General features: G+C 38.6%; 1 protein-coding gene across 1 annotated transcript; it reads right to left on the reverse strand.

Annotated features, from left to right (window-relative positions):
• Positions 1-13,957: 13,957 nt before the first annotated feature.
• Positions 13,958-14,947, reverse strand: LOC121041321 (U2 small nuclear ribonucleoprotein A'-like). Its single transcript, XM_040492103.1, is given in 2 exon segments — positions 13,958-14,782; positions 14,785-14,947. Coding segments are annotated over 2 exon segments (774 nt in total). The 5' UTR covers positions 14,933-14,947; the 3' UTR covers positions 13,958-14,156.
• Between the last annotated feature and the right edge of the window lie 7,472 nt (positions 14,948-22,419).

The raw sequence follows: 22,419 nt of genomic DNA on the forward strand, positions 1-22,419 counted from the left end.
ACATAAGACTGCTACTGTCATCCTTCTTAATATCCTGGAATCTATATGGAAAATGGTACTTTAGCATAGTGTCTTACACCATATAGAAAATCAGTAAATATTTGTTGAATAAAGTTCTAAATTCATATTTTTTAGTTTGAAATTTGTTTCATCAAAAATTACATCATGTACAAATATTCTACCAAATATTATAAAACTTGAGTTTGTTAATTCATGCTATTAAAAATTAATTTCATGTCTTATATATTGGGATACCAAGTTGATTTTTATTTTTTCAGAAGAAAAAAAAAAACTACTCCAAGTACCAAAGTTAAAACTATAACTTGACTGGCTCATCTCTAGGTATCTCCTGACCTGGGGTTCAGAGGTGTTCATATATGCTTTGGAGGATCCCAAACACTTCTGATTAAAAGAAAGCCACACACACTTGGGGCGCCTGGGTGGTGCAGTCGGTTAAGCGTCCGACTTCAGCCAGGTCACGATCTCGTGGTCCGGGAGTTCGAGCCCCGCGTCAGGCTCTGGGCTGATGGCTCAGAGCCTGGAGCCTGTTTCCGATTCTGTGTCTCCCTCTCTCTCTGCCTCTCCCCCGTTCATGCTCTGTCTCTCTCTGTCGCAAAAATAAATAAACGTTGAAAAAAAAAATTTTTTTTAATAAATAAATAAAAGAAAGCCACACAATACCCTGTATCATTTCAACAGGGATGTTGTTTGCTACTTAAATAGGCAACTGCTACTTATTTTTTTTTTAATGTTTATTTATTTTTGAGAGAGAGACAAAGCACAAGCAGGGGAGGGGCAGAGAGAGGGAGACACAGAATCTGAAGCAGGCTCCAGACTCTGAGTTGTCAGCACAGAGTCCAACATGGGGCTTGAACTCATGAATTGTGACGGCATAACCTGAGCAGAAGTCAGACACCTAACCCAGGTGCACCAACAACTGCTACTTTTTAAACATGTGGATTGCCTAGAGAGGCAGAAAAAAAATGTTCACTTTGTGTAAAAAAAAAAAAAAAAAAAAAAAAAAAGGGGCCTCCATCCTGTATTTATCCACACAAGCCAGGACAGCCATGAACACATACACATACCAGAGCCAACGAATACACCATGACTACTGCTGGCCTCCTGATTCTGTGTGGAGTGAATTATACTTGCACTGCTGGGATATCACTTTTAGAGACACCAGTAACAAACCCTCGAGATGATTGCACTCCCTTCTGCCTGAATAATGCTATCAAGCGATACTGAATCATGTTATTCTTAACAATCCAAACTTCACTGAGAAAAAAATTCTACAAGCCCTGTTCAGCATTCCTCTGATTATATGAGCTGAGATGTTGAAAAATCTTAAACATGGACTGTTTGAAGGTGATCGTGATAACAAAAATTAGACTGGAAGAAACAGTGATCATTTCCTCCACGACATGGCTTGCTTAATAAGCAATCTTCATAGTGTTTCAAAGTATCAGCAGTGATCTAAGCCATTTCTGTTACATAGCAAATAAGGATACTGAGGTCCAGAGAAAGAACATGGTTTCTTGATGACAAATGGCAATGTTATAAAAACATTATACTATAATCTTAGTCTCATAACTCTTCCTATTATACCATATGTATTCAGTATACCTTACTTTAATTGAGATCTAAATGAATTGCAGTATATGATCTAGTGCAGAGAATGTTCTCATTCTGGGAACATGGTGAACAAGTAAATGACTCTCCCAAAGAAGATAACCAAAATGCTAATACGTGTTTTTAAATCTTTAGAAATGCAAAGATTATTGAGGAACAAAATAAGGAATAGTTATTTGAGTATTTGAGGCCAAAAGCTAAGTGAAGATAGGTAGAGCACAGAAACCACCTTCACCTTTAAGACAGTAGGTACAGCTGTTGAAATTAACCACTGGTTTTCATGTTCTTGCCAGGCTCAAAACACTAAAGACCAAGTTCAAGGCCATGCAAGAATGGTCCCAGCCCATAAAGCTAGAAAGTCAAAGAACTATACTTCTGGAAAATGAGCGAATTAGGAAAAGAAAACAAAAAGTGCTCTCTAGTAGGCGACTCCAGGAAAGCTTTCCTTCCTGGAATCTTCACAATGAGAGGAACTAAAAACAAATCCCCAGAATGTGTAACCCACATGGCCTGAATTCACACTACAAAGGTGGCCTATGAAATCTCAAACCAAGAATTTACTTTAAATTGTTACCCTTGTGGTAGAACTTCCAAACACAGAGCAGAAGCAAATAAAATGAATTCCTAGGATAATACACCCTCATCTCAGGCTTTTAAGAATCTCCACTGGTAATAATCCAAGAAACATATTGTCATCATAGAGATTCGTTTAAAAATACATGCCAAGAAATAAGTAGGTATAGATTCACAAAGATTTCAGATACTAGGGTTATCAGACACAGAAATAAAACACACATTCATATCCACTTAAAAACTGCAAATCTCCAAGCAAGTTTTTAAAAGAACTAAGCTAGGGGGAAAAAAAATAAAATAAAAAAATAAAAAAAAAAAAAAAAAAAATATATATATATATATATATATATATATATATATATATATATATAACACATTTGATATTAAAAACTCAAAGAATGGTGGTCTGGTTTCAGGTAAGAAAGAGTAAATAACCACACTCTGCCTATCCCTCCCACTGAATGAAGCCATAAAGCTTACATGCAATGCATGGAACACCTTTCTGAGGACTCTGAAAAGTAAACAGGAGCATGCCAATTGGGGAAGAAAACTAGATTTTGAAGCACCACTAAAACAATGAGGGGTTTGCCATTTTTTCCCACTGGTATCCTCCGACCTGCAATCATTACAACCAAAAACTCAGAGCTGGACATCGACCCTGACAGAGACCATCACAGGAAAAGCAAAGAGGTCTCCTAAAGCACAGGAAGAATAGGAGAAATCTCTTTTCCCCTTTTTGTTGTTCTCTTGCAGTGCAACACCCAAATAGTTTCACAGCTATTGTGGGAGCCACAACACAGCACCAAGAGGCACTCCCAACAGCCCAGAACTCTGAGAAAGAACTTTCCTCTTTAATCAGAGAATCTGGTGGGGTGAATTCCTATTGTTCTTTTTTTTCTCTCTCTGTCCTTACCCTCTTGACAATCCCAGATATGGATTAAAGTTGCCAAAAAGTGGAAACAACCCAAATGTCTTTGAAGGATGAAGGGATAAACAAATTGTGATACATCTGAATATTTAAATGATAGGATACTATATAGCAATAAAAAGAAAAAAGCTATTGACAGAGTCAACCACTTAGATGACTCTATAATCCATTACTCTGAGTGAAAGAAGCCACTCTCAAAAGGGTTACACACTGCAACTGATTTTATTTATACAACATTCTGAAAAAGACAAAAGTATAATAAAAGAGAATAGATTAGTGATTGCCAGGAGCTATAGGCAAATAACTTACTCAGAGGCTCATAAGAGAGAGAGCTAGTCAATGTATTCAACAGCTTCATGAGGTAATGACATCTTAGCAGTTACAAGTATTTAAAGCATGAGTTAGGTAATAATATATCAGGGATATTACAGAAGGAATTTATACTTTAAAGTCTGCATAGATGCCCTTTAAACATTCCATTCCACCTTTCAGAGACTCTCACTTTAAGCTAAAGTCTGGTTAGCGCTGAAGTATACCTGGACATACCTAATATTAAATAAATATGGTCCCTAGACTTTTGGGGGTGACAGATCACTGAAAAATCCTCAACAAATAAATATTTTTTAAAAAAAACTGTGCAATCAATAAACTTGTACTGGAATGCCAACTTTGTAATAAACTCTAAGGAGACAAAAAAAAAATTCAGACATGTTCATCACCCTCCACAAATTTGTAATACTGCTTGGAAGAGAAATCATTAATACCTGCAGTGTTAAACAACATAAAAATGGTAAACACTAATGCACAGTAATAACTTAAGAAAGTCCATGAGTAAGAGCTTGTGTAATTTCCACATTGATGTACAGGCAGTAAGAGCTACGGGAAGTGGGGGGTTTATTGGATATTTTCTGTATTCCCTTCCTGATCCCATGTGTATCCTGCCTCTACCCACTGTATGGCCATGAGACTGATCTATATGGATACACCAACAAACTCCTGTGTCCAGATTGTGATTGGATTCAGTCAATGGGAGGCCAAGGAGGAGATCAAGAGGGCAGAATAAGAGTGAGGTAAATATGTTTATTTCCCCGGTTCCTGCCTGCCCATTTACTACAGGCTCCTATCAGGAGTCCATCACCACTCCTCTAGTTTCCCCTTCAGCTTACAGATGGTAAAGGTTTCCAGCCCTCAGGGGGCTTCTACACCCTTCTTGGTTTTCCTCAACACAGGTTGCACCTTTGTAAATAGTCCATTTGTTAAATTATTTTCAAATAACTCAATTTGAGTTTGCCATTTGCTGGAGCCCTGACTGATCCTGTGGAGAAGGGGCAATATTCTCCGTGCATTGTAGTGATTAGGGAGGCTTCAGGGGGACTGGAGCAGGGTTCTGAAGTATGAATATAATGTAGACATTACTCTGTTTATAAGGCTTGTCTGGTGGCAATTGATTATGTTTGGCACAGGCTGGGATTCAAAATCAAAACAAGGAACATGATGGAGAAGCACAAAGCCTACTGACAATAAGCGGGCCAAACTGACTTCAAGGAGAATGGTGGGTGTATGTGCATGTGACATGGGGGGGGGGGGAGGAAAAAAACATGCTAACGCTCAAAAAGTGTTTAGTGAACTCACAATATAAGCTCAAATTCTGAGGAAGCAGCAATGAGCAAAACACAGTGGCCCTATCTTCTTTGAGTGCTTTCATTATGCATGGTTGTGTAACACATTATCCCCAGACTTAGCGACTTAAGACAACATAAAATTTTGTTGTCTTACACTCATTTGGGGTAAGTAATTCAAGAGTGTTTTAGCTGGGCAGTTCTGATTTGGGTTTCTCATGAGTTTCCAGCCAAAATATCTCCTCGATCTGAAACCATGTGAAAGCTAAATTGGAGCTAGGAGATGGCACATTCACACAGCAGACAATGTTATTCTGTATATTGTCAGGAGGTCTTCAACATGGACCTTCTCTGAGGCTGATTCAGTATCTTCACAACATGGCAGGTGGCTTCCCCCAGAGTGAGCGATACACGAAAGAGCAAGTAGGAAGGCACAACATCTCTTATAATCTAGCCTCAGAAATCATAATCTGTCATTTCCACAATACTCTATTGGTCACAAACACGAGTCCTAGTCACTGCGGGAGGGGAATATACACAGATAGGACTGGAAGAAGATTAGAATCTCTGGGGGCCATCTTGGACACAGGCTATGACATGGAGTTTACAGTCTCTGTAAATAATAACAAGCACACACACCAAAGGAGTAATTATAACCTGTAGTCATTACAGGGAAGGGAACCCACAGAATCATTAGTTAACCTAGCAGAAAAATCTGATTGAACATGAAAGCCGACACAAAGACTGATGGACTCACATCAAATATAAGGTAATTTAAGAGCACGTGATTGGGGACCATTGGCTCCTTGCCCAGTTTAGCTCTGGTACACTCACCAGTTTCCAAATGGATTTTTTCTTGCCTACAGTTACAGTGGCAAGGAGCACAACGATCCTTGGAAGTCTTTCTCATTTTTTCCCCTGATTTCAGTATTCTACATCTTCCCCCATGGTTCCTTTGTTTCACCCAAACCAAGACCTATTCTTTTTTTCCTAACAGACAAAATCTCACTCATTTTCTAATTCCCTCATGGCAATTCTAGTTAAAATGAGAAACAATGGGACACCTGGGTGGCTCAGTCAGTGAAGCGTCCGACTTCAGCTCAGGTCATGATCTCACAGTCCGTGAGTTCGAGCCCCGTGTCGAGCTCTGTGCTGACAGCTCAGAGCCTGGAGCCTGCTTCGGATTCTGTGTCTCCCTCTCTCTCTGCCCCTTGCCTGCTCATGCTCTGTCTCTGTCTCAAAAATAAATAAAAACATTAAAAAATAAAAATAAAATAAAAAATAAAATGAGAAACAAACTCAACAAAAATAATCAATACATGCCAAATAAATGTAACATTTTATTTTCCCTGTTTATAAAAAAAAAAAAAAAAAACCAACCAGGTGTTACACTAGACAATACTGAGAACACAAAGAATGAGCTATCTGCAGCTCCAGGTTGTCAGGTAACAGAAGGGACCTCTGGTTTCAGAGGTTCCAGAGTTTTCTGATACAGAGAGTCTGAAAATTTGCATTTCTAACAATCACCAGTGATGCTGATGGTCTGTGGATCACACTTTGAAAACCACTGGTATATGTCTGGTTACCAACCTGAGCTGCACACTACAATCACCCGGGAAACATAAAGGTATAGACAACTGTTCATACTCCCAGGTATTGTGATACAGTTGGTGTGGGGTGGAGCCTAAACAATGGGATTTTTTCAAAGCTCCATCAGGTGATGTTCATGTGCTGCTTACATGAGACCCACTGGTGCTGAACTTACCTAAAGCTATCATGGCTCTTGCCCAGTGAACCGGCTTACTGTCACCTCATTCAGAAAACAATAGGTAAGCGCTCAGATTTTCACACTGGACTCTGATATCTCAAGATTTCAGGGGCACTGCTGCAGGGCTGGAATGCTTGTTTCCTTTTCCTACTTTAATAAGACTACCTTCTCTTTCATCATCTCCTATATTGTTCTTCCTCCCAGGGTTTCATTCGAAGAAAGGGTCCCTTGGCTGTAAGAAATATTTGGAAACCACTCATATAAGAGAAAGGCCACTAAGTTGAAAATGAGCAGGTATTGCTTCTAGCTATGTCATTGTTTTCTTCTCTGAGCTTCAGCTTCAACCTTAATCATTTCTGAAACAGTAGCTAATCTTTGTATAGTCATTTGTGGTTATAAATGATAGTTTACTATAATAGACAACTGGTGACAATTTGCTTCACATGATCATTACAACAATCCTATATCAATAACTGATATCAGAGACCCTATTTTGTAGACAGGACAATCACCTACAGGTCAGATTGAAAAACACACCTATGTTTATCCAGCAAAGGCAATACTCAGTCTAAGTATTCTTAGTTTAAATTTTGATTCCTTCTATATCCTGATGCTGCTATTAACATCTTCTCTCTCATGACTGACATGAGTCTCTGTCTCATTTCCTTCTTTTCTACAAAAAGGGAGCAATTTTTCTATTTGGAGGGGTCCAAAACATCTGGTAATAATCTCACCTAGGGGTATGAACAAAGGAGCTGATTTGAAGGCAAGGGTTCTCAAAGCATGGTACCCAGGTTCATCACCTGAGAACTTGTTAGAAATACAAATTCTCAGGCCCTGCCCCAGATGTAAAGAATCAAACTTGGGAATGGGTCCCAGCAATCTATGATTTAACAAGTGTCCTTGGTTATAGTAACAGATGGTAAAGTTTGAGAACTACTGGTTAAGAATCTCTAATGCAATCTTCAGGAGCTCCATCCTGGAGTAAACTTGGTGGCAAAGCCAGTGTTGCTAAGGCAGGCTCATATGGCTTACAAGAGCCGACCATTAAAGTTTCAATAATTGTGCCCACTGGTTAGGAATATTTACATGATGGAAATTGGCCAACACTAAAATTAGAGTTTATACCTCTCCCCCTTTGCCCACAAGAGAGCTAGTTTACCAGCACACAATTACAATAAAATTCTGATCACTGATCCTAGTTCTCAGACATGGTCTGAAACTTCATTCCTAAGGTCAAGATTTTATGCCCTACCTTGATTACGCCAGATGCCCCCACTTGCTCCGTTCACCAAAAATTAGAGAACGCATAGCCAATTTTGGTTACAATTGTCAATAGCTTGTCATGATTTTTAGGAGAGGGTACAAAAGCTCTCCATGATCTGACTCTAACTTCCATTTCAGTATCATCTTTAATCACCCTCTTCTAATCTGTCCACATTAGCCTTCAGCCATACTGTGAAAATCATCTCCCATTCCCTAATTCTTCAAGCCATCTCTACCTCCTTCAGTTCACTGCACATACTATTCTCTCAGCCTGAAAAATGCTCCCTCCCTGCCTCACTCATTTTCTAGGTCTCAAATCAGGTACAATCTCCCCCAGGATGTTGTCTTCATACCTCTTCCCTCCCAACCCTTCCCTTCCCACTCCCTAACCCATCCCACAAATTAAGAAAACTACATGGCATTATTTCTGATGAACACAAAAGCAAAAATCCTCAAAAAATATTAGCAAATCCAATTTAATAATACATTAAAAGAATCATACACCATGATCAAGTGGGATTTATTGTAGGTATACAAGAATGGTTCAACACCTGCAAATTAATTAATGGAGCATACCATATAAACAAAATCAAAGATAAAAATTATGATCATTTCAATAGATGCAGAAAAAAATGTTGACAATATTCAACATCCATTTATGAAAAAAATTCTCAACAAAGTGGATATATAAGAAATGTATTTCCACTTAATAAAAGCCATAGATGACAAACTCACAGCTAACATCATACTCAATGGTGCAAAGCCAAAAGCTTTTCCTTTTATAAACAAGACAAATACCTTCTCTTGATATTTTCACTCAACATAGTAGTGGAAGTCTGAGCCAGAGAAATTAGACATTAAAAAGAAATAAAAGGCATCCAAATTAAAAAGGAAGAGGTAAAATTCTCATTATTTGAAGATGATATTTTGTACATACAGAAAACCCTGAAGACTCCTCTAAAAAACTGTTAGAACTAATAAATTTAGGAAAGTTACAGGATACAACATTAATATATAAAAATATGTTGTATCTTTGTATACCAAAAACAAACTATAAGAAAGGCCATTAAAAAAATCCAATTCACAATTGTATCCCCCCCGCAAAAAAAATGCCTAGGAATAAATTTAAGTAAGAAAGTAAAAGATACAATTTAATTAAGGAGGTAAAGACTAAAAGATATTAACGAAAGGAATTTAAAAGACATAAATAAATATGGAATTATTCTGTGCTAATGGACTCAAAGAACTGATATTGTTAAAATGTTCATATTCCAAAGAAATCTACAGATTCACTATAATTCCTATCAAAAGTTGAGTATCATTTTCCACATAAATAGAACAAATTTTAAAATTTGTATGGAACCAAAAATGCTCCCGAATAGCCAAAGCAATCTTGAGAAAAAACAAAACTAAAAGCATTTATGTTCTCTAATTTCAAACTCTATCAAACTATAGTAATAAAAATAATATGACAAATAAATAAATAAAGATAAATAGATCAATGGGACAGAATAGAAAGCCCAGAAATAAACCTATCCATATATGGTCAATTAATTTAAAGGAGCCAAGAATATACAATGAGTAAAAAATCAAGTCTCTTCAGTAAATAGTGTTGGATAAATTGGACAACCCATGCAACAGAATAAAAGTACACTACTATGTCAAAACAAGAATTAGCAATACACACACACACACACCTCAAAATGGATCAAAGATTTTATTTATTTTTAATTTTTAAATGTTTATTCATTTTTGAGAGAGAGACAGAGTGTGAGCGGGGGAGGGGCAGAGAGTGAGAGGGAGACACAGAATCCGAAGCAGGCTCTAGGTTCCAAGGTGTCAGCACAGAGCCAGATGCAGGGCGCAAACTCACAAATTGCAAGATCATGACCTGAGCAAAAGTCAGATGCTCAACCGACTAAGCCATCCAGGCGCCCAAAAATGGGTTAACGATTTTAATGTAAGACCTGAAACCATAAAACTCCTAGAAGAAAATATAGGTGGTAAGCTCTTTGATGTTGTTGTGGATGATTTGAATTGGCACCAAAAGCAAGGGCAACACAAGCAAAAAAAAAAACAAAAAACAAAAAAAAAACAAACAAACAAACAAAAAAAAACCAAGTGGGACTGCCACAAAGTAAAAATTTGTGCACAGCAAAGGAAATCATCAAAAAAATAAGGCAACCTACTGAATGGGAGAAAATTTTTGCACATATTTTATCTGATAAGGATTAATATCCAAAATATATAAAGCACTCACAATTCAACAGCAAAGAAAGAAATATTTCTATTTACAAATAAGCAGAGACTCTGAGTAGACGTTTTTCCAAAGAAGACAACAGATGGCCAACAGACAAATGAAAGATGATCAACATCACTAATCATCAGAGAAATGCAAATCAAAACCATAGTGAGATATTATCTCATACCTGTTGGAATGGCTATTATCAAAAAGGCAAGACATCAGGTTGACAAAGATGTAAGGAAAAGGGAAACTTTGTGCACTTTGGTAAGAATGTAAGTCAGCAAAGTCACTATGGAAAAGAGTATGGAGGTTCCTCAAAATATTAAAAACTGAACTACTAAATGACCCAGAAATTGTACTTCTAGATATTTATTGGAAGAAAACAAAAACACCTACTTGAAAAGGTATATGCAACCCCATGTTCACTACAGCATTGTTTATAATAGCCAAGTCATGGAAACAACCTACATGTCCATCAATCGATGAGCAATAAAAGAAAATGTGAGATATATTCACACACAAGAATATTACTCAGCCATAAAAAAGTGAAATCTTGTCATTTGTGACAACTAGAAAGAACTTGAGGACATTTTGCTAAGTGGAATGAGTCAGACAGAAAAAGATAAATATCTTATGATTTTACTTATATGTGGAATTTAAACACACAAACACCCACAACAACAACAACAACAACAACCTCCAACCTTCTGACTATAGAACAGAGAGGTGATTGCTTGAGTTAGGAGATTGGGAGGTGGGTAAATGGGGCAAGGGTATCAAAAGTAATAAACTTTCAGTTATAAAGTATATAATCCATGGGGATGTAATATACAGCATGGTGACTACAGTTAAGAATACTGTATTACATATTTTAAAGCAACCAAGAGAGTGGATCTTGAAAATTCTCATCACAAAACAACTGTAATCATGGTGACGGATGTTAACTGGATTTATTATGGTAGTCAATTTACTGTATACACAAATATTGAATCATTACGCTGCACACCTGAAACTCAAATAATGTTTTGTCAATTATACCGAAATTAAAAAACAAAACCAAAAAACAGAATGTATAATAAATGATAGTATATTTATGCAATAGAATACTATACATAGTGGTAAAAATGAAGTAAAACTAACTACAACCAAATGAATAAATCACACAACATGATACAGAGTGAAAGAAGCAGATATGAAAAGAGTGAATACTATCTGGTTCCATTATGAAATTTCAAAAAAATAGGTGAAACCAATGTATGGAGGTGGAACTCAGGACAGAACAAAGTTAATGGCTAGAGAAGGTACATGGAGGCTTCTGGATGCTGGTGACATATTGTCCCTTGATCTAGGGGCTGGCTATATTGTATGTAATTCTAAGGTTTCATTATAACTCAACTGTTATTTCACAGCAAATTTGTTCATTGCTTTGTATGTATGTTATTCTATAGCAGAAAGTTTTTACTGACAAAGTTAAAATGTCTAAGACACTGTGCTGGGTGCAGTGTGGGGAGACAAAAATAATTAGGCATGCATTCTCTGGCTTTTAGATTGTTAGAAAAACAGTTAAGACATGTACATCTGGAAACAAAACTAACAGCATGGACTATAAGTGATAAGTGACCATAGCTAACAGGGGTGTGCTGGAGATGCTTCTATGTGCTGATTTGTAAACATGCCTTGCTGACTCTGCGTTCAGTGATATCAAATCAGTAGCTTCAAATCAGCTACAATGGAAATATTTATACCACAGAATTGGCACAATTGTGCAATTGTGAATTGCACATCAGGGCATTTCCCCCAGACAGCTGGTTGTTAAACATTTACCAGCACACCACTAGCTACGGAAACCAAAAGTATTAGTGAAATTAGAAAAGGCAGCATCTTAGCCTGTCTGAGCCCCAACACAGCCCAATGACAAAGGGTATAAGCCTTTTTAAAAACTTGTAAAACCAGCATTTTTCACAAGGTAAGAGAAACAGGAGTGCTCACAAACTCTTAGGTCTGGGATACATCACCCTACTGCCCTCCAGTGGTAAATAAAATCTTGTATGCTTTTCTGGAGACCGTTCAAGCCAACAATTCCCAGGTACAGTTTGATTTAGTTTATGATGCTTATAGCTGAATGCCATTGATTCCATAAATTCTGGAAATTACAGAGAGAAAGAATTGATAGGTCATATTAGTATACAAAGCATCAAAATATCTCTTGTTGGAATATGCAAGGATTCGAAACAAAGCATCATCCAGCAAATAAAGGAGTCCATCTATCAGATGCTGATGCAAGTGGTATGGCAGAAAACTAGTCTAGCCCAGCATGCTTTTTACAAATTTACAAGAAATCTTGTGGAATTTCAGAAATCCTACAACCTTGTAAATAATACATCTTGCTCTGTGAGAATAATATAGTGAATAATACATTAGTCACAGAGGATCTGAAATCCAGAACAAAGAATGAGACTGGGGAGAATTTAGGGTGACGGAACCATGTGCTCAAGGCAATGCAGTATTACTAACATTAACACTGCTAACCTAATATACTTGAAGAAGAAAGAGCAGGAAGCGGAGGAAGAGGAAGAGAGAAAGAAGAGGAAGAAACAGGAGGAAAAGGAGGGGAGTGGAAGGAACAGCTTTAATTCCTTAGAATTATAACAGGAACTATTGCTGTTTTGGAATTACGCATGAAAAATTAAAATTAATTAAAATTAAACATGTCGGGAAGCATGTAACCCATAGACATGAGGATATTAAACTAGCCAGGAACATCAATTTACTGATCTTCATGGTGCCTGGAAAAGTTAGGGAAAGCAATCTACAGCCTGCCTCTGAGTACTTTAACCAGCCTCAGTTCTCAAATGTTTCTGGACATCCAAGCCCCAGTGCCTAACTCAACCACAATCTGGCATTCCTTTTACTATTCTAGGTACACTGGATTTTAGAAGATATTGCATCAGTTTTGTTTTAACGGACAAGAAACCAAGCCAGGAAAAACAAACAAACAAACAAACAAACAAACAAACAAAAAAAACAATGCTGCTGTGGTTTCTGTATTCAACCACAGAGAGGGAAACATTCCCAGCCTGCATTTGTAGATATCTAAGTAGGCATAATGGATTATAATAGGTATCCTTCCAGACTTCCCGGAATACTTTATTTGACTGCTACCTACAGACTTGGGATCTGTCCACCCAAACGGCATGTGACCCAGGTCAGGCCCATCACAGCACACCTTTAATCTGAATAAAATGGCTGATTAAGGAGTGAGGCTTGTCACCAAAATAGAGATAGTTCGAATTCCTTCCTTGAGCTGATAAACAGATATTCTAAGATATATATCTCATCTAGAAGCCCCCAAATAGCAGAAAGAGGCAAGAAATGAAGAAAGTGATAGAGCCCCAATGAAAGCATTTGAGCTTCGAAATCCAGCCATATCAGGAGATAAAATGACCCACAGACTTCTGAGTTGCATGAGCTGATTGTCTTTTTAACGTTTGCTTGTGTGTGTATGTGTGTGTCTTAGGTGCAAGAGAACAAACCTAACACTGGAGACAGAGGGTTCACATTACAGACGTTCATATTAGAGGTGTCAAAACATCTATTTTATCTGGATACTGTCTTATCAGGAGTGAATCTGGGGAAAAGAAATGGATTATCAAGGGGTAAAGTATAATAAGCCATGAAAAACCCCAGGTAAACGTACAAAGCAAAAGCCCGAGCCCACTTACAATGAAACATCCATCACTCTTGGGAAAAAGGTAAGCAGATTTCTTTTTGGTTTATCAATTCCATTTGTACAGATCAGGATACCAAGTCCTCTCAAAGTTAAACATCATTCAAACTATTGATTCCCCTAAATAAAGATGGTTATTATTACTACCTAGTACTTAAAAGCCCTAATACTTTACTTACAGTAACTTATTTTTTTTCACAGCGAATGTCTTTGTATTTTTACTATTTGTAGAAAACTGGCATTTAGATTTCAAGATGTATGATGTTACAAAATTACCAGCAGCAGTCTTAAGCATTTCAACAATGCTTATGAACTCCACTTTGCTGACAGAAACAAGGCTATTATTCCAAGTTCAAAAAGCAGGACTTGTCCCAGGAGGATGTTACACGTCCTGTAGATACTCAGGCCATCTTGCTGAGGACCGTGACCGTGTCTTCTTCCATCTCCTCTTCACCGTCATCAGTGGGGCCTGATCTGGGTTCCCTGCCAGGTATCTGACCAGACTGCAGCAAGCCCTTCAGCCGCTCTACTTCAGCCAGAGTTGATGCATTTGCTATAGCATTCTTGATGGCTTCTACATCCCCTGGAGACGGCCCACCTTTCTTTTTGTCATTTGGCAAACCGGCACCTGGGTTGAAAGTTTTGCTTCTCCTGGCAATATCCTTTGCAAGTTGTGCACCCCGTTTGCCCTTGAACATTTTCTCTGCTTCCTGACACTCTTTCAGTTTCACCTTCTGGAAACCCAGTACTCTGACTTGCGGAACTTTACAAATTACATACAGTCTGTAATGCTTCTTATCTGTTACAGGATTTCTTAGGATACTTAGGTAAGTCAGTGATTTGAGAGATGCCAAGGGGTCCAGATCACCCAGTTCCACGAGACTGTTGTTGGTGAGAATGAGCTCTGTCAGGCAGGGTAGAGCCTGATCAAGTCCCTCACCTATATGGCAGATTCTATTGTTGTTCACTAATAATGTTTTCAGTCTTCTCAACAAAGGAAAACCATCCAGTTTCCTGATTTCATTGTAGAAAAATCAATAGCATCAAACTGGTCTAAGGTGGCACCTAGATTTTCAATGACAGGAATTTTATACCCCCGGAAGTCCAGCTCGCGGCCCCGCACAGCGTTGGTATACTGCGCCGCTTGCTCCATCAGCTGCGCCCTCAGTTTCACCATCCTGACGCCTCCCGCTGCCGGTGCCGCGGCCCGGCGGCTGCTTCCCGCCGCCTCCGGCCCGCCAGATTTCCCAGCGTCCTACAGTGACTTAAATAGTCCTTGAAACTACCCCGTATAGTAGGTTCTACAGCTAGTAAGTGATAAAGCTAGGATTTGCACCTGGTTGTTCCAGTTCTCAAGTCCATGCCCTTCATCAGTAGGCTCTCTGTGGCCTCTCAGAAAGCACAGGAGATGGTAATTTTGGGATTTGAACGCAAAGATATAGGATTCCAACTTTCTGCTACCCTACTTTGCCCTGAAAAGATAATGCCTATGCAGTCCAAAGCCAGGAATGGGCACTCTTCCCTCTTCTCTCTGTTCTATGATGTGTATACATCTCTTCAACATACACTGACATTATTGGTCTTACACCATTAGCTTGTTTCTACTAGGACTGAATGTTACCACAGAACTGTAAGTTTATGTCAACTGTATAGACTACAACCTCCTGGTTTCAACCAACATCATTCTTCAGAGAACCTCACATTCAGGCAAGGTCTTCACCTGACCACCAGTGCTGTGTATCTATGCCAGCCTGTCAACAGAGTCATAGACTAAAATGCCACATGTCTAAGCCCAAATATGCTCTTCTTGCTAAGCCCCCATTTCTGTAAAATGGGATAATACAGTATCATAATTTGGTTCTCAACCTTATACTCCTTCATTCTTTCATTTATTTCTTTGTTCTTCTCTCTCCTTTATTTCCACGTCAAATATCAATCCCTGCTTCTTCTAGATGTTCTAGACAATTCCATTCCAGTTGCCTCCACACCAACCCAAACCTCCATCTCATCCATGGAATGTTTCAAGAACTGCCCAATCCCCTATCTCATCTAAAATAGTTTCATTTATTCACATATTCACCTAATATTCACATTTCTACTATGTACAAGACTCTATGCAAGGTAAACACCAAAGAACATAGTCTCCTTGACCTCAATAATCTTCCCAAAATAACACCTATAAATTTTAAGTGCCACCAAAGCTCCTCATTACCTGTAGAAATGAGTACCTAACTTATCCTTCATTCAAGGCCTTCTGAAACTCAACCCCAACCTAACTCACCACCCCTATTTCCCAGTATTTCCCTTCATGTGCTCTTTGCTTCATGAAACTGATGACCATCAAACCAACAGCTAGCACTGGCTCCTGGTTTTTGGAATGTCCCCACCACAACCACCTGATGACCAACACACTGAAAATAAGTGTTGCCTTTTTTATTATTTTATAATGTGAAAAAACATGCCCTGCACAATTAGATATTCATCAATTCCTTCATCATTATTTATGGATCAGTTCTATGGACTCTATCATTATCCAAGACAAATGTTCACTCAACAATTTTATACTTGCAGAGTCCTTTAGAAAAGGTGGGTCTTGGGGCACCTGGGTCACTCAGTCAGTTAAGCATCCAACCTCAGCCCAGGTCATGGTCTCATGTTTCATGAGTTCAAACTCCCCACTGGGCTCTCTGCTTTCAAAACAGAGCCTGATTTGGATCCTCTGGATCCTCTGTCCGTCCCCCTCACCTCCTGCCCCTCCCCTGCTGGATATCTCTCTCTCTCTCTAAACAAACAAACAAACAAACAAACTTTAAAAAAAGAAAGAAAAGATGAATCTTTACAATCCACTCTGCCAGGAATTTCCCCAGAATTTTGTCATTTGCATCTGTAGAGTGGTAGAAAGGGACAAAAGGAATATGAACAGCACATATTAATGATTTCTAAGAGATATCAATAGACTGTGATCTGGAAGCTGCTGAGACTGCCTCCTGCTTGGTATTTTAATTAATCAGTTCAACTAAATAAAATCTGGTACAGACATTCTACAAACAGAACTCAAGACTAGTATCCCCATCACATCTGGGCATCAGAGACACAGTCAGCAGAGGAACACCATCTGCAGTAACTGCAGTTTTCTCTAGCTTTATGTTGGCCAGTCACCAAGGAATCAACAGGGAAAGAACTGCCATTAGATCCTCAAGGTCTAAGGCATGTGGTCCATGGTCTCCCCCAAAATTATTTAATACGACCTTCCCATAAAACATAAGACTTTCAATTTCCCCTTCCCAAAAGGTAACCTTTATGGATACAGGTTATTTTTCTCAAATGTGATAGCTTCTAGAAGTCAAATAAAATAGTTCTGCATGTGGCCTTAGAAACCACCATTAGCCTCTATATACAAAGGTAGTAATAATGTAAATCACATGAAAAGAAATACGCTACCAAGACCTAGTAATTACATGATCAAGAAAGTTGCCTGCAAATTTGTAAGGCATTCCCAAATATAGATTCAGTCCAGAATTAACAATAACCACATTGTGGCTATTTATAATGAAGGGTTATAAGATTTATAATGAAGAGTTTATCAAAATGGCAGCCCAAATGTCAAACAGAGTCATCAGATATGGAAGAAAAAAGATAGGTAGTATCTCACTGTGTTTTCAAACTTTTAAAACCTTGATATGACCAATCCAGAAAGATGGAACTTAGCTTGGACTCACTTGAATATTAAATTGAGGTGCTATTCTACTGCAGCAAACACTAATGCTTTACTTCCCCACCTTGTGTTGTACTGATTTTGCTAGGAAAAATAAAAAGCTCAATGTTTGTGAATAAATCCCATAGATTTAAAAAACATTGGAAAGTATGTCACAGAAATCCTTGCCATTTATGAATTCACACTCCATTGTGAGACCATGGTTTTCTTAAATAGAATAGGAAATAGATGAGAAGATGTTGGAAATATTAATGAATAGAGTGCTGTGCATTCTGTTGGATTTCTCAAACTCTATTTTGAAGTAAAGACAATAATGCTTTCAATTTTATTCTGGGCTTAAATATCCTGCATCTCTAGGTCTCCCAACAGTGCTTTGTGTGACTGTAAAAACAAGCAGAGGACTACACTTTCAGGTCAGTAATGTTGCCTGGGAAACTATCTACCTACCATTCCAATATGTCTGCCTCTGATAGAGCAGGCAATTCTGCATGCATGCCGTTTTCCCCCACAACAAAATAGAGCTGGAAAAGTGCGCTCAAAGTTTTTACAGTTACAAAGTCCTGTAGAAAAGATGGGATTTTTACAATCCATACAGATTCCCTATTAGGTATTTTCCCTGAAGCCTATAGGGTAGCTTATCTGTAGAGCAGATGCCAAGGAGAAAGAAACATGAACATCAAGGGCTGGTGACTTCTCAAAGACCCAAGATACTGTCATCCAGAAGCTGCTGAGCCTGTACCTTTACTGGGATTCTAACCCAGCTATTCAACCAAATGGAATTAAAAAGAAATCCTTCTGAAGTGACAAAAAATGACAGGAAATTCTCTTGTCCTTTCTCCCCACTTAGTAACAGAAGAATTTTAATATGGAATAATCTTTTCCTTTGTGCTCTTTTCCCAGAGGGTTTCAAACACATCAGAGACACCACCGGGTAATTCTGACTTTTCAAACTTGCAGTCTCACTTCTCTCACTCAGGTTGACTTTTTTCATTCGCCCTTTCTGGATGATAGAAGCCTGCTTCAGTCATTTTTCACCACATAGGTCTGCTCTTCCTACTTGACTTGGGAGAGCTAATGGAGCAGTTAAAAATATAAATAGAATTCTCAGAGCACCTGAATCTGAGTCCCAGCTCTATCACTTCCTAGCTGTGGATCAAAGACATTTGTCTGTATCTCCCCATCTATAAAATGAGGCTATCTACTCTGGTCTCACAAATTTGTGCAGAGGCTCACATAAGACTACGTGAATATATGGTATCACTTAAATGCAAACCTTTAACTATACCTGTTTATTTCTATTTTAATGTGTGGAGATAAGTCTTGGGTATTAAAGAAAAAATGAGAGGCTCGGTGTCAAATGAATGGGGCAAGGAACAAACTTTTTTTTAATTTAAAAAATTTTTTTAATGTTTATTCATTTTTTTACAGATGGAGCATGAATGGAGGAGGAGCAGGGACAGAGAGACACAAAATCTGAAGCAGGCTCCAGGTCTAAGCTGTCAGCACAGAGCCCAATGCGGGGCTCGAACTCCCAAACTGCGAGATCATGACCTGAGCCGAAGTTGGACCCTCAACCAACTCAGCCACCTAGGCACCACATTTAATTTTTAAATTTTTTTAATGTTTATTTTTAAGAGAGAGAGACAGAGAGAGAGAGCACAAGCAGAGGAGGGGCAGAGAGAGAGGGAGACACAGAATCTGAAGTGCACTCCAGGCTCTGAGCTATCAGCACAGAACCCAACACAGGATTTGAACCCTCAAACCATGAGATCATGACCTGAGATGAAGCCAAACGCTCAACCGACTGAGCTACCCAGGTGCCCCAGGAACAAACCTTTTATTAAACAATTTTAATATCATTTTATTTAATGCTCTTCACAACTCTGTAAGATTTCTTTCTTTTATTTTATTTTCTTTTATATTACTTTCCTCAAGTAATATAACTAATGCGTAGAAAAATAAGGAGTTGAACCCAGGTCTATCTCAAGGCCCAAGGCCATGTATTCCTTTTCGAGAGAAAGAAGGACCAGTTGGTCTTAAAACAATTCCAACAACATTATAGCATCAGCCAGGCTGACAGGTTAGTAGATGGATCCATGAGAAATGCTTTAGTGATAAATGAAAGAAAGCCAAATCCCAAATGGTTGAGTACAAAGGGAGATTATTTTTTATACAGGTGTTCTGTTTCAAAGGGGCTCATGCACCCCAATGTCTATAGCAGCACTATAGATAATAGTCAAATTATGGAAAGAGCCCAAATGTCCATTGACAGATGAATGGATAAAGAAGATGTGCTGTGTATACACACACACGCACGCACATACACAATCGGCTATTACTCGTCAATCAAAAAGGATGAAATCTTGCAACTACGTGGATGGAACTAGAGGGTATTATGCTAAACGAAATTAGTCAAAGACAACTATCTTAATGATTTCACTCACATGTCAAATTAAGATACAAAACAGATGAACCTAAGAAAAGGAAGCAAAAATAATATAACAAGGAAAGGGGTTGTAGGTGGGAGGATGAGCTAAATGGGTAAGGGGCATTAAGGAAGACACTTGATGATTTGAGCACTGGGTGTTATACATAGGGGATGAATCACTAAAATCTACTCCGGAAATCATTATTGCATTATATGCTAACTTGGATGTAAATTAAAAATAAATACATAAATAAATACATAAATAAATAATAAAAATTTAAAAATTTTAGTATCACAGCCTTAGATTGCTAGAAGTAGTAATCAAAACCAAAAGAAAAAGAAGATTCAGCCAAATTTCCTTATCCCATTCTAACCCCCCCCAAATGCAAAATGAAACTGATGTATGAGATCCCATACATCTTTAATTTCTGAAAAGAAAGACTTTCCTGAGGATGAATGGTCATCTATAGACTTCTACTAACCTCCTGTCTTTTTCAATTTCTGGAATTTTATCTTGTTTCATTTTTTACACATACTACCTCCTCAGCCTCCTCTTTATGTAAAACTGTACCACCCCTAGTCTAAGAACTTTGGAGTTTGGACTAGAAACAAGAGACAAGTGACAGGAAACACAGAATATTTGTAGTAGCTGCTTCTTCACCCTGCTCAGAATTCCCCCTTGGAACCAATGCTATTCCCTATGATAATCCAGGGACTACTAGGAGGCTAGCATCCAAGATGAGGGATCTAATCCTCACCCTATGAGGCATAAGGGCTAATTCACCTGACCACACCATCAGAGGGCCAGTGCCCATATTTCCCTACTACTAGCCTAGAGAACATGCCCTACCACAAACGGTTCCTTTAGCAACACTTTCCTCATTTAAGCAGGCCTGGACTACCTTGGGTATAAGATTGATCCTTAGGAATTTATGTCTGCCCAATATTAGTATTGTGACCACTGTGTGTTAGCCTAAGTTGGGGGGTGGGAAGAAAAGAGGGGGGTAGGGGAAAGAAGTCTACCCAAGGTAAAATTCTATGATATGTAATCCACAGCACTCCCTCAAGGGCAATATTCTCAATAATCTAGTATGCCACAAACCTCTTTGAGAATGTTCTGAAAACTAGGGACTTCAGAGAAAAGGCTGCATACACAAAACAGTGGTGTATAATGTCAAGGTTATTATGGACCCTAGTTAGCAAACCCAGAGATTCTGGATCCCAGCTTACCAACTTCTGTTCTAGCCTACTAGTGAGCATACCCTAGGGCTTAAGAGTAGTGACAGAGGGGAACTAGTCCCTGCCTATGCTTAAACATAGAGGAAGAAAATGTATGTCTTACCTGGGAATGATTTGCTCCCCAGGTTACCAGTGATGTCTGGTTATAGTGTTATCATCAAGATTAGGGTAACGCTATTGGCATGTAGTGGGAGAAGCCAGGGATGGAGCTAAACATCCTGCATTACAGAGAAAGAGCCCACTGTGGCAAAGAATTATCGAGCTCAAAATGTCAACAGTACTAAAGGTTGAGAAACTAAAGGTTGAGAAAGGAAGAGACAGAAACACAGATGAATGGCAATGTGTTTTAAAAAGCCATGCTATAAATTTAATCTGGGGTATGATAAGACCACTGCAGAGGATACTTAGTCCGGGCCTGGAAAAGGAACTTGGAAATCCTTCTCTTGTTACTGTTGTGGTTGAAGGAGGCTGTCCTGCTTGGGGTGTGCCACTGATTTGCATACATCAAACTCTCTGTCCATGCTTCCTGCCAAACATCCACTTAATCTAACTTCAGCCAAATTTCCAAATAAATGATGGTCACTACAGATTTAAAAAAAAAAAAATCTAGTTTTGCAATTCACAAGGAGGGCCATTCGTTGGCACAAGCTATTGTTTTAAAACACAAGTAAAGGGGCTCCTGGGTGGCGCAGTCGGTTAAGCGTCCAACTTCAGCCAGGTCACGATCTTGCGGTCCGTGAGTTCGAGCCCTGCGTCAGGCTCTGGGCTGATGGCTCGGAGCCTGGAGCCTGTTTCCGATTCTGTGTCTCCCTCTCTCTCTGCCCATCCCCCGTTCATGCTCTGTCTCTCTCTGTCCCAAAAATAAATTAAAACGTTAAAAAAAAAATTAAAAAAAAAAACACAAGTAAATTTAGCAATCCTGTATTTTCCCGTTTCTAGAAGACCTTGTTTAAGTCATTGTACTCCTTATGTCTCAGTTTCTTTGTTCCCATAGCCTGGACTATGTCCCTACTGTGCTAGGAGTGGCAGCCTAAAAAAGTCGTTAGGATTATGGACTCTGGGGCCAAAATGCTAAGTCAAATCCCAGCTCTGCCACTCATGAGGTGTGTGGCCTATAACACATTATTCAGGCTCTCTGTACCTCATTCCCTTCATCTATGGAATAGGGATAATAATGGCAGCTACCTCATGGAGATGTGAGGATTTAAAAAATTCTACATGTAAAGCACTTAGATTATTAGAATATCATTATTATTGTCATCATTAACATCTCAAAGTTATA

Source organism: Herpailurus yagouaroundi, unplaced genomic scaffold (genome assembly GCF_014898765.1).
Source record: "Herpailurus yagouaroundi ecotype Mexico unplaced genomic scaffold, PumYag 183, whole genome shotgun sequence".
NCBI lineage: Eukaryota > Metazoa > Chordata > Mammalia > Carnivora > Felidae > Herpailurus > Herpailurus yagouaroundi.